At 41.2% G+C, this 14,048-nt stretch overlaps 1 protein-coding gene and 1 long non-coding RNA gene across 5 annotated transcripts in view; one reads left to right on the forward strand and one right to left on the reverse strand.

Annotated features, from left to right (window-relative positions):
- The window catches only part of LOC127913994 (uncharacterized), a 423,857-nt gene that overhangs the window by 310,173 nt on the left and 99,636 nt on the right, over positions 1–14,048 (forward strand). The gene's annotated exons all lie outside the window — the stretch shown is intronic.
- The window catches only part of mcf2a (MCF.2 cell line derived transforming sequence a), a 38,196-nt gene that overhangs the window by 4,269 nt on the left and 19,879 nt on the right, over positions 1–14,048 (reverse strand). For 3 of the 4 annotated variants that reach the window (XM_035744275.2, XM_035744279.2, XM_035744277.2), the window contains 12 exons: positions 6,235–6,314; positions 5,889–5,974; positions 5,729–5,795; positions 5,529–5,644; positions 3,913–3,982; positions 3,690–3,782; positions 3,426–3,518; positions 2,862–2,990; positions 2,452–2,673; positions 2,036–2,128; positions 1,445–1,686; positions 113–213 (listed from right to left, as the gene is read on the reverse strand). In XM_035744275.2, coding sequence (XP_035600168.2) covers positions 113–213; positions 1,445–1,686; positions 2,036–2,128; positions 2,452–2,673; positions 2,862–2,990; positions 3,426–3,518; positions 3,690–3,782; positions 3,913–3,982; positions 5,529–5,644; positions 5,729–5,795; positions 5,889–5,974; positions 6,235–6,314 — 1,392 coding nt within the window. The remainder of the gene's footprint in view (positions 1–112; positions 214–1,444; positions 1,687–2,035; positions 2,129–2,451; positions 2,674–2,861; positions 2,991–3,425; positions 3,519–3,689; positions 3,783–3,912; positions 3,983–5,528; positions 5,645–5,728; positions 5,796–5,888; positions 5,975–6,234; positions 6,315–14,048) is intronic. The other variant, XM_035744278.2, reaches the window with a different exon arrangement.

Below are 14,048 nucleotides of genomic sequence, written 5' to 3' on the forward strand. Positions count from 1 at the left end.
TAAAAATCATAACACCACGAGGCCTTGTGCCCCATTGATGTGCGTGCATCATTTTGGTGAAGTTGTCTGGCAACCAGTCTACTGTACATGTATGGGGTAGTGGTGTACTCACTGCGTCGGTTGCGTCGGTGTTGAGGGGAGTGGGACTGGGGGTCTGGACTGCTCCTCCCTGACTCAGTGTCCTCGGAGCTGATCGACGCCCTCTGCTGTTTGCTGTGGGAGAGACAACACGACACAATCAATTTGTATACATTTTCTTGAACCTTTATTTAACTAGACTTATTCAATGAACGAACTCATGCTCCAGGTAGAAGCTGCCCTTAGCCACAGATCTAACCTTTACTAATTTCAGAGGAAAATCTGATCCTTGATCTGTGGTTAAGGACAACTTCTCATCTCACACCACCATGATGACCTTTCAGCCGCCAGCCAAACAGCCCACAGAGCAGCAAAACAGAGTACAGCATATAGCAACCATGTGACCAAGGGCAACCAAGTTCACACTGAGACACATGCTGGCGCATGGAAAGATCTGGTCTCCATTTAACATGATCCTAGTTCGTCAGTGTATTAGGAGGTCCATTTTTCTTGGGTTTGAAATAACTACTATAATTTAGCGACATTTCAGTTATATTCAATATCAAAAGCGAACCCCATCTTAGAAGCAGTTCTGGTGCTGGAAACATGAGGAAATCAATACGTTTTTGTTTATTTGCTTTGCATTCCATGCTAAATTGAAAATCCCATGCAAAGATGGGTGCAGTCATTTGGGGTAAGATGTCTGAGATGGAAGGCCTGTTGGGACATTGGTCTCTCAAGACATGAAAAACACATCTGGCGATTTATGAGCCGAATGGAGTCTGCTATTAAATGGGTTGCAGATGACGGTCAGTATGCAAACACAGCAGCCCTGTGGGTGGTTTAGGTCCCCAAGCTGGGCCATGCCGAGCCTGGCCGAGGCATGCAGAGCTGGGCTGAGTTTACCACTGAGCATCAGGGCGGGTCAGTGGCGCTGGGGGCGGGGGCGGTTGGGGGGGCGGGGGCGTTGCCGGGGGCTTCGAGGGTGTGGACTCCGGGAGCGCAGACACTGAAAGACATTGGCGGACAGCGAGACAAAGTCCAGCCCCGGCAGACAGCCCTTAGGAGCCCCTCCGGACGGCCGCACACCCCTGCAGGGGGGAGGGGAGGAGGGGGAGGACAGCAACCAGACAGCAAAGGAGAGAGGGGAGCATTCACACACACATCTTCTCTTCACACACACATCTTCTCTTCACACATCGGCTCCTGAACCTTCTTCCCCTCATTTTCTATTTCCCAGCTTTATACCTGCTTGTTGATATGCTCCCCAACACCACATATCATAACTGTCTCAACAGGTCACATAACTGCCTGCCACACTCACACCATCAGTGGGGAGCTGCTGTGTCTTTGACACCCAACATACCTCTCAGACAAGGGCGGAGACAGTCGAATGTGTTCTGGCATCTGGTTGTTGACACAATGCTCATCTGAGAGAAACAGAGAACCAGAGAGAGGATGTCTGAGATGAATTAAACCAACTCTTTGTTGGGTGTGCTTTGGAGAGTGATGTGAGTGACATCCAAAACCTTTAAGGAGTTTCTGCTGGTTGGTGAGGATCCTTCGCAGATCATTGAGCCAAGCCATCTTAACCTCCACTGTGGGGGCCTGGGAGATAAGAATAGAACACAATCAATGTATGGTAACAAAACACAATGACAAGATAGACAGAAAACTTGTGTTTTTGTGAAGACATTTTATTTGCATCTTACAGGCATGATTTAAAAATGGCACCACAGTAACATAACACATATTTCACTAGAACAATACATAACAAATCATAACATGGCATGAAGTTGACAAAGAAGGCACAACAAAGAACAGAACAACACGCAGATGACAAACAAGTCAGTGGGTGGTGGTTATTGTCTAGAGTGCTTGTGTGGTGAACATACACTGCTTCTGGGTGGCATGAATCATTTCAACAGTCACTTCACAGAGTAGAGGTAGTCCTTACCTGAACTAAGTACACCTCCTCCCTGCCACTGTACCAGATCTCAAACTTTTTCACATCTCCCTTGACGTTCTCTGTAATCCCCACCGCACTCATCTGTCAGGACACACACACACACACTGACTGTTACACACACACATACTGATTGAACCTGGGGCCTACAAGCACACGTCATGCGTCACACATCAGCGACACGCTACCCGGCTGGCCCGCTGGCCCCAACACCTCCGTGTGATCGCAGGAAGCTCAGGGGCTCAATAATAAATCAAGAGGAGAACATCAGGTGGTGTGACACCATCCGCCATGCCCTGTGCATATTAATACACACACTCGCCTTGACACACAAACATCCCACTGGAGACAGTTCCGAAAGGCAGCACGTGTCAGAAAGTACCGCCTTCACATACACACACACACACCTTGAGACAGTGCTTGAAGCTGTAGGAGGGGGTCTTGTCTGCACCCTCTCCATGCTCCTCCCTGCGCTTGCAGAAGAGCAGGGCTCTCTCGTACAGGAACAGGTGTCTCTGCATGGGCTTGAAGCGGGCCAGCTCCTTCATACGGGTGGGGCCTTTCTTATGGCTGATCCACACACTGAAGGAGCCCTGCATCAGCACCCGGCCCAGGTCAGACAACTCTCCCTGGGTGAACAATACACAGACAGGGTCAGAGACTGGCTCATACACAATTCAACACATAGGGACTGGTTTAGTTAGTTAATCTAATGCTACACATACTGACAGAATTGTATAAATTGCCAATATACTGTATGCTATGATCAGATTCAGCCACTTTGCTGTAAAGTGTCAGCAGCACCAGGAGGCCCCACCTGGTAGCCCGTGATGGCGATCTGATGCATGGAGTCATTGACTGACTTGAGGAGGTCCAGCATGGCTGCTAGCGCCCCCTGTAGCTCCGAGGTCCCCTCACAGCCTCCTGGACTGTACTTCAGTAGCTCCTAGCGCACGCACGCAAGCACGCACACACACACACCAAACAAACATACACACACACACAAATCAATGTCTGGTACACATCAATATCTGATAAAAGTTGAAATCCCAAATTCTCCAGCTGTACTATAAAATAATAGTTGCGTGTAAGATTTTCCTTATTCTGTCATTTAACAGGGACTAACACGGGAAAGGAAATTGGTAGCAGTCCCCATTAACCAGATGGGATTTCTCTGCAATTTAATCTGTAATCCCTAATGTCATGCATTCAATTCATTGAAATGAATGTCCCTCTGTAGAGCTAGGTTATGTAAGAGTGCTGTTACCATTTACAGGATTTTGGGACATTGAATTATGATAAAGGTTCCACATGGTTTTATCTACTATAGAGACACTGCAATAGTGGCATGGTGTGCTGGGTAGAGGTGTGTGTGTCATACCTTCAGTAGTAGCTGGTACTTGGTAAGGCGTTGTACTGGTTTCAGCAGGTAAGAATCCAGGCCCAGTTTGTGCTCCAGCTTCTTCTGACACTCCTGTAGAATATGTCGAGGAGGGACAAGATTGGGAAGGCTTTAATACTGCTTTACCACAACCGTGAATCTATTTAAAGTAATGTGTCATTTTGTGCCATTAAAAAAAATTAATATTATGGCTAAGTATCAATAGGGAGCAGTAGTGGGCTGACAGACAGAAACAGGCTTCACCTGGAAAAAGGCACAGTCGGAGAATTGCCTCCACAAGGACTCAGAGCGAGACTTATTCTGACAGTAACACTCATACACCTGGAAATTCTCCTTCTGGAAATACACACAAACATTTCCAATGACCCGCCATCCATGCAAGACAAACACACATATACTGTAGGTAAAGACATTGCTCAGAAACAACCACAGACATGTACACACACACACTATAGACTTTCCTCACCCGCTCCAGAAAGCAGGCCCCTACTCCCTCTGGGGTCTCCAGGCAGCCCTCCAGGTCCTGCAGGAACACCCTGTCGAAGCAAAAGATCATGAGTCAGAGGTCACAGACATGTTAAGTCAATAGGCCATACCCTAACCACACACAGCAGCAACCATCACCACACAGTCAGCCTCGCAGTAGGCCCCATGTCCTGCCCTCATCCATAGTTAATGACTGGGGTCACCCACACAGCTGTGCCACTGAGCCCCCTGTGTCTGCAAGTTTCCTCTCTCGTTTGCATAATCAAATGCTTGTTTGAGCAACTCACATTTAACACCAGTTAGAGAGGCTCTAATTGGCTTAGGGCCTCGTGCAGTCATTCAATTAAGCCATTCAGCCCAGCAGGGGAGCAGGCCCAGCAGGCAGGATATAGAGAATGCAGATCACAGGAGGCGGCTCATAATAATAATGTCCGTAACGGAGCGAATGGAATGGCATCAAACACATGGAAACCATATGTCTGATGTATGATACCATTCCACTAATTCTACTCCCGTTACTACCACGAGCCCATCCTCCCTAATTAAGGTGCCACCAACCTCCTGTGATACAGACAGAGCCACGAATAAACACTTGAACTAACTCACACAGCTGGATAGAGGAAACTGGCTTATATACTGAACAAATATAAACACACCATGCAACAATTTCAAAGATTTTACTGAGTTACAGTTCATATAAGGAAATCAGTCAAGTTAAATAAATAAATTAGGCCCTAATCTATGGATTTCACATGACTGGGAAAACACATACAGTTTGCATCTGTTGGTCACAGATACTTTAAGAGAAATGAGCCTCTGTGCATTTCAATTGCCATCGATAAAATGCAATTGTGTTCATTGTCTGTAGTTTATGCCTGCCCATATCATAACCCTACTGCCACCACTCTGTTCACATCAACAAACCACTCGCCCACACGACGCCATGCACGTGGTCCGCGGTTGAGAGGCCGGTTATACGGACTGCCAAATTCTCTAAAATGGCGTTGGTGGCGGCTTATGGTAGAGAAATTAACATAAAATTCTCTGGCAGCACCTCTGGTGGACATTCCTGCAGTCAGCATGCCAATTGCAACCTCCCTCAAGATGTTACAAATCTGTGGCATTGTGTTGTGTGACAAAACTGCACTTGTGTAATGATCATGCTGTTTAATCAGCTTCTTGATATACCACACCTGTTAAGTGGATGGATTATCTTGGCAAAGGAGAAATGCTCACGAACAGGGATGTAAACCAATTTGTGCACAACATTTGAGAGAAATACGCTTTTCTTGTGTGAATGGAACGTTTCTGGGATTTTTTTATTTCAGCTCATGAAACATGGGACCAACACTTACATGCTGCGTTGATATTTTTGCTCAGTGTAGCTAGTGTACAGGAGACATGGTTGATTTTAAGACGAAGCATTAGTTCATAGAGGCTATGTGGATGCAATGATTGGAGTCTCAATGAACTGTGAGATTGAATCAAACAACATTAATGACAGTGAGGATCCTTCCTCTAAACCACAGGATACATGTGTGCGTGCGTGCGTGCGTGTGTGTGTGTGTGTGTGTGTGTGTGTGTGTGTGTCCTTGCCTGCTGTGGAAGTTGTAGATCTCAGGCATGTTTCCAAACAGGATGTCTTTCTTACTTTGCAGGATGGGGGGCAGGAGCCCTGAAAGGCCTGGATTCTCCATCTCTCCCCTGTATCCCTACACACATATATACACACACATCAGCATAGAGAACTCTGGAGTAATCCAGAAATGGTAAAACGCTGCTGTGTATCTTCTCACCAGCAGCACTGACAGCAGCTCCTCCACATAGACTCTCTCTGTCTCGATTAGCTCCCTCATCACGCGACTGTGGAGGTGACAGGGCCTCATTAGTATTATGTCTGAACATAAGGAATCAGGAAGACTGCAGAGGGATAATAAAGAGGATGAGTAGACAGACCGTTTGAGAAGGTCTGGGCTGTCCTCTCCCTCCAGGCTGGAGAGCAGGGAGCTCCTATTCTCCTGGTAGTCATGCATCACCTCAATCTGAGACAGACGGGTCATAACAGAGACAACCAGGATTACCATCCTCAGATAACACAGATTAAAGAAGGAAATCCACCTCAAGCCTTTATGTCTACCGACAGATTACCAACTGTAATGTAAACATCACAACTGTACTGTTGCCACGGTGACATTCATAGTGAGGTGTGTGAACTGCGGCAGCGTTTAAAGTCCTTTCTCCACTGTGGTTATTCACTTTCTTTAATTTCTCCACGTTTACGTCATCCTTTCCTCCATCTCACCTTTCTGGAGCCGGGGCTTTTCCGTGACGTCCTCTTCCCAGGAAGTGATAGATCGAAGGAGAACTTCAAACCGTCGACCCCTGCAAAAGATGACCTCTCAGCTGAAGTTGATAATGATGTACGTTTCTATGTGTTTTGATAAAACACAAGACCTGTCTGGTTAACACGTTAATAATGGTGATAAAACACAAGACCTGTCTGGATAACACGTCAATAATGGTGATAAAACACAAGACCTGTCTGGATAACATGTTAATAATGGTGATAAAACACAAGACCTGTCTGGATAACATGTTAATAATGGGGATAAAACACAAGACCTGTCTGGATAACATGTTAATAATGGTGATAAAACACAAGACCTGTCTGGATAACATGTCAATAATGGTGATAAAACACAAGACCTGTCTGGATAACATGTCAATAATGGTGATAAAACACAAGACCTGTCTGGATAACACGTCAATAATGGTGATAAAACACAAGACCTGTCTGGATAACATGTCAATAATGGTGATAAAACACAAGACCTGTCTGGATAACATGTCAATAATGGTGATAAAACACAAGACCTGTCTGGATAACACGTCAATAATGGGGTTAAAACACAAGACCTGTCTGGATAACATGTCAATAATGGGGATAAAACACAAGACCTGTCTGGATAACATGTTAATAATGGTGATAAAACACAAATACCTGTCTGGATAACATGTTAATAATGGGGATAAAACACAAGACCTGTCTGGATAACACGTCAATAATGGTGATAAAACACAAGACCTGTCTGGATAACATGTTAATAATGGTGATAAAACACAAGACCTGTCTGGATAACATGTTAATAATGGTGATAAAACACAAGACCTGTCTGGATAACATGTTAATAATGGTGATAAAACACAAGACCTGTCTGGATAACATGTCAATAATGGGGATAAAACACAAGACCTGTCTGGATAACATGTCAATAATGGGGATAAAACACAAGACCTGTCTGGATAACATGTTAATAATGGGGATAAAACACAAGACCTGTCTGGATAACATGTCAATAATGGGGATAAAACACAAGACCTGTCTGGATAACATGTTAATAATGGGGATAAAACACAAGACCTGTCTGGATAACATGTTAATAATGGTGATAAAACACAAGACCTGTCTGGATAACACGTCAATAATGGTGATAAAACACAAGACCTGTCTGGATAACACATCAATAATGGTGATAAAACACAAGACCTGTCTGGATAACATGTTAATAATGGGGATAAAACACAAGACCTGTCTGGATAACATGTTAATAATGGGGATAAAACACAAGACCTGTCTGGATAACATGTCAATAATGGTGATAAATCACAAGACCTGTCTGGATAACATGTCAATAATGGGGATAAAACACAAGACCTGTCTGGATAACACGTCAATAATGGTGATAAAACACAAGACCTGTCTGGATAACACAAGAGCTGTCTGGATAACACGTCAATAATGGTGATAAAACACAAGACCTGTCTGGATAACATGTTAATAATGGTGATAAAACACAAGACCTGTCTGGATAACACGTTAATAATGGTGATAAAACACAAGATCTGTCTGGATAACACGTTAATAATGGTGATAAAACACAAGACCTGTCTGGATAACACGTTAATAATGGTGATAAAACACAAGACCTGTCTGGATAACACGTCAATAATGGTGATGGTGATCAAAATGGTGACACAAGACCTGTCTGGATAACACGTCAATAATGGTGATAAAACACAAGACCTGTCTGTATAACACGTCAATAATGGTGATAAAACACAAGACCTGTCTGGATAACATGTCAATAATGGTGATAAAACACAAGACCTGTCTGGATAACACGTCAATAATGGGGATAAAACACAAGACCTGTCTGGATAACACGTCAATAATGGTGATAAAACACAAGACCTGTCTGGATAACATGTTAATAATGGTGATAAAACACAAGACCTGTATGGATAACATGTTAATAATGGTGATAAAACTGGATAACATGTTAATAAGACCTGTCTGGATAACATGTTAATAATGGGGATAAAACACAAGACCCTGTCTGTTAATAATGGGGATAAAACACAAGATAACATGTCAATAATGGGGATAAAACACAAGACCTGTCTGGATAACATGTCAATAATGGGGATAAAACACAAGACCTGTCTGGATAACATGTCAATAATGGTGATAAATCACAAGACCTGTCTGGATAACATGTCAATAATGGGGATAAAACACAAGACCTGTCTGGATAACATGTTAATAATGGGGATAAAACACAAGACCTGTCTGGATAACATGTCAATAATGGTGATAAATCACAAGACCTGTCTGGATAACATGTCAATAATGGGGATAAAACACAAGACCTGTCTGGATAACATGTCAATAATGGTGATAAAACACAAGACCTGTCTGGATAACATGTCAATAATGGGGATAAAACACAAGACCTGTCTGGATAACACGTCAATAATGGTGATAAAACACAAGACCTGTCTGGATAACACAAGAGCTGTCTGGATAACACGTCAATAATGGTGATAAAACACAAGACCTGTCTGGATAACATGTTAATAATGGTGATAAAACACAAGACCTGTCTGGATAACACGTCAATAATGGTGATAAAACACAAGACCTGTCTGGATAACACAAGAGCTGTCTGGATAACACGTCAATAATGGTGATAAAACACAAGACCTGTCTGGATAACACAAGAGCTGTCTGGATAACACGTCAATAATGGTGATAAAACACAAGACCTGTCTGGATAACACAAGAGCTGTCTGGATAACACGTCAATAATGGTGATAAAACACAAGACCTGTCTGGATAACATGTTAATAATGGTGATAAAACACAAGACCTGTCTGGATAACACGTCAATAATGGTGATAAAACACAAGACCTGTCTGGATAACATGTTAATAATGGTGATAAAACACAAGACCTGTCTGGATAACACGTTAATAATGGTGATAAAACACGAGACCTGTCTGGATAACACGTTAATAATGGTGATAAAACACAAGACCTGTCTGGATAACACGTCAATAATGGTGATAAAACACAAGACCTGTCTGGATAACACATCAATAATGGTGATAAAACACAAGACCTGTCTGGATAACACGTCAATAATGGTGATAAAACACAAGACCTGTCTGGATAACATGTCAATAATGGTGATAAAACACAAGACCTGTCTGGATAACACGTCAATAATGGTGATAAAACACAAGACCTGTCTGGATAACACGTCAATAATGGTGATAAAACACAAGACCTGTCTGGATAACATGTTAATAATGGGGATAAAACACAAGACCTGTCTGGATAACACGTCAATAATGGTGATAAAACACAAGACCTGTCTGGATAACACAAGAGCTGTCTGGATAAACGTCAATAATGGTGATAAAACACAAGACCTGTCTGGATAACATGTTAATAATGGTGATAAAACACAAGACCTGTCTGGATAACACGTTAATAATGGTGATAAAACACAAGATCTGTCTGGATAACACGTTAATAATGGTGATAAAACACAAGACCTGTCTGGATAACACGTCAATAATGGTGATAAAACACGAGACCTGTCTGGATAACACGTCAATAATGGTGATAAAACACAAGACCTGTCTGGATAACACGTCAATAATGGTGATAAAACACAAGACCTGTCTGTATAACACGTCAATAATGGTGATAAAACACAAGACCTGTCTGGATAACATGTCAATAATGGTGATAAAACACAAGACCTGTCTGGATAAACGTCAATAATGGGGATAAAACACAATAATAACACGTCAATAATGGTGATAAAACACAAGACCTGTCTGGATAACATGTTAATAATGGTGATAAAACACAAGACCTGTATGGATAACATGTTAATAATGGTGATAAAACACAAGACCTGTCTGGATAACATGTTAATAATGGGGATAAAACACAAGACCTGTCTGGATAACATGTTAATAATGGGGATAAAACACAAGACCTGTCTGGATAACATGTCAATAATGGGGATAAAACACAAGACCTGTCTGGATAACATGTCAATAATGGGGATAAAACACAAGACCTGTCTGGATAACATGTCAATAATGGTGATAAATCACAAGACCTGTCTGGATAACATGTCAATAATGGGGATAAAACACAAGACCTGTCTGGATAACATGTTAATAATGGGGATAAAACACAAGACCTGTCTGGATAACATGTCAATAATGGTGATAAATCACAAGACCTGTCTGGATAACATGTCAATAATGGGGATAAAACACAAGACCTGTCTGGATAACATGTCAATAATGGTGATAAATCACAAGACCTGTCTGGATAACATGTCAATAATGGGGATAAAACACAAGACCTGTCTGGATAACACGTCAATAATGGTGATAAAACACAAGACCTGTCTGGATAACACAAGAGCTGTCTGGATAACACGTCAATAATGGTGATAAATCACAAGACCTGTCTGGATAACATGTAAATAATGGGGATAAAACACAAGACCTGTCTGGATAACACGTCAATAATGGTGATAAAACACAAGACCTGTCTGGATAACACAAGAGCTGTCTGGATAACACGTCAATAATGGTGATAAAACACAAGACCTGTCTGGATAACATGTTAATAATGGTGATAAAACACAAGACCTGTCTGGATAACACGTCAATAATGGTGATAAAACACAAGACCTGTCTGGATAACACAAGAGCTGTCTGGATAACACGTCAATAATGGTGATAAAACACAAGACCTGTCTGGATAACACAAGAGCTGTCTGGATAACACGTCAATAATGGTGATAAAACACAAGACCTGTCTGGATAACACAAGAGCTGTCTGGATAACACGTCAATAATGGTGATAAAACACAAGACCTGTCTGGATAACATGTTAATAATGGTGATAAAACACAAGACCTGTCTGGATAACACGTCAATAATGGTGATAAAACACAAGACCTGTCTGGATAACATGTTAATAATGGTGATAAAACACAAGACCTGTCTGGATAACACGTTAATAATGGTGATAAAACACGAGACCTGTCTGGATAACACGTTAATAATGGTGATAAAACACAAGACCTGTCTGGATAACACGTCAATAATGGTGATAAAACACAAGACCTGTCTGGATAACACATCAATAATGGTGATAAAACACAAGACCTGTCTGGATAACACGTCAATAATGGTGATAAAACACAAGACCTGTCTGGATAACACGTCAATAATGGTGATAAAACACAAGACCTGTCTGGATAACACGTCAATAATGGTGATAAAACACAAGACCTGTCTGGATAACACGTCAATAATGGTGATAAAACACAAGACCTGTCTGGATAACACGTTAATAATGGGGATAAAACACAAGACCTGTCTGGATAACACGTCAATAATGGTGATAAAACACAAGACCTGTCTGGATAACATGTTAATAATGGGGATAAAACACAAGACCTGTCTGGATAACATGTTAATAATGGTGATAAAACACAAGACCTGTCTGGATAACATGTTAATAATGGTGATAAAACACAAGACCTGTCTGGATAACATGTTAATAATGGTGATAAAACACAAGACCTGTCTGGATAACATTTTAATAATGGTGATAAAACACAAGACCTGTCTGGATAACATGTTAATAATGGTGATAAAACACAAGACCTGTCTGGATAACACGTTAATAATGGTGATAAAACACAAGATCTGTCTGGATAACACGTTAATAATGGTGATAAAACACAAGACCTGTCTGGATAACACGTTAATAATGGTGATAAAACACAAGACCTGTCTGGATAACACAAGACCTGTCTGGATAACATGTTAATAATGGTGATAAAACACAAGACCTGTCTGGATAACATGTTAATAATGGTGATAAAACACAAGACCTGTCTGGATAACATGTTAATAATGGTGATAAAACACAAGACCTGTCTGGATAACACGTCAATAATGGTGATAAAACACAAGACCTGTCTGGATAACACGTTAATAATGGGGATAAAACACAAGACCTGTCTGGATAACATGTCAATAATGGTGATAAAACACAAGACCTGTCTGGATAACATGTCAATAATGGTGATAAAACACAAGACCTGTCTGGATAACATGTTAATAATGGTGATAAAACACAAGACCTGTCTGGATAACATGTCAATAATGGTGATAAAACACAAGACCTGTCTGGATAACATGTTAATAATGGTGATAAAACACAAGACCTGTCTGGATAACATGTCAATAATGGTGATAAAACACAAGACCTGTCTGGATAACATGTCAATAATGGGGATAAAACACAAGACCTGTCTGGATAACACGTCAATAATGGGGATAAAACACAAGACCTGTCTGGATAACATGTCAATAATGGGGATAAAACACAAGACCTGTCTGGATAACATGTCAATAATGGGGATAAAACACAAGACCTGTCTGGATAACATGTCAATAATGGTGATAAAACACAAGACCTGTCTGGATAACATGTCAATAATGGGGATAAAACACAAGACCTGTCTGGATAACACGTCAATAATGGTGATAAAACACAAGACCTGTCTGGATAACATGTTAATAATGGTGATAAAACACAAGAACTGTCTGGATAACATGTTAATAATGGTGATAAAACACAAGACCTGTCTGGATAACATGTCAATAATGGTGATAAAACACAAGACCTGTCTGGATAACACGTCAATAATGGTGATAAAACACAAGACCTGTCTGGATAACATGTTAATAATGGTGATAAAACACAAGACCTGTCTGGATAACATGTCAATAATGGGGATAAAACACAAGACCTGTCTGGATAACACGTCAATAATGGTGATAAAACACAAGACCTGTCTGGATAACATGTTAATAATGGTGATAAAACACAAGACCTGTCTGGATAACATGTTAATAATGGTGATAAAACACAAGACCTGTCTGGATAACATGTCAATAATGGTGATAAAACACAAGACCTGTCTGGATAACACGTCAATAATGGTGATAAAACACAAGACCTGTCTGGATAACATGTTAATAATGGTGATAAAACACAAGACCTGTCTGGATAACATGTTAATAATGGTGATAAAACACAAGACCTGTCTGGATAACATGTCAATAATGGTGATAAAACACAAGACCTGTCTGGATAACACGTCAATAATGGTGATAAAACACAAGACCTGTCTGGATAACATGTTAATAATGGTGATAAAACACAAGACCTGTCTGGATAACATGTTAATAATGGTGATAAAACACAAGACCTGTCTGGATAACATGTTAATAATGGTGATAAAACACAAGACCTGTCTGGATAACATGTTAATAATGGTGATAAAACACAAGACCTGTCTGGATAACATGCTAATAATGAGGATAGTATATGTATATATGTGCGTTGATGAAGCCATGACGATACAGCAGTTGACACTACCTAACACTACCCAATAGCGCCATCACTACAAAGAGCAGTTGCTTGTGGCGATATGACAATGTAATGGTTTGATAGGTCCTGTGGGACCTGGATGTCCTATCCTCACTTTTTATTTATTTATTTAACCTTTATTTAACTAGGCAAGTCAGTTAAGAACAAATTCTTATTTACAATGACGGCCTATGAACAGTGGGTTAACTGCCTTGTTCAGGGGCAGAACAACCAATTTTTTTACCTTGTCAGCTTGGGGATTCAATCTAGCAACCTTTCGGTTACTGGCC

Source organism: Oncorhynchus keta, chromosome 30 (genome assembly GCF_023373465.1).
Source record: "Oncorhynchus keta strain PuntledgeMale-10-30-2019 chromosome 30, Oket_V2, whole genome shotgun sequence".
NCBI lineage: Eukaryota > Metazoa > Chordata > Actinopteri > Salmoniformes > Salmonidae > Oncorhynchus > Oncorhynchus keta.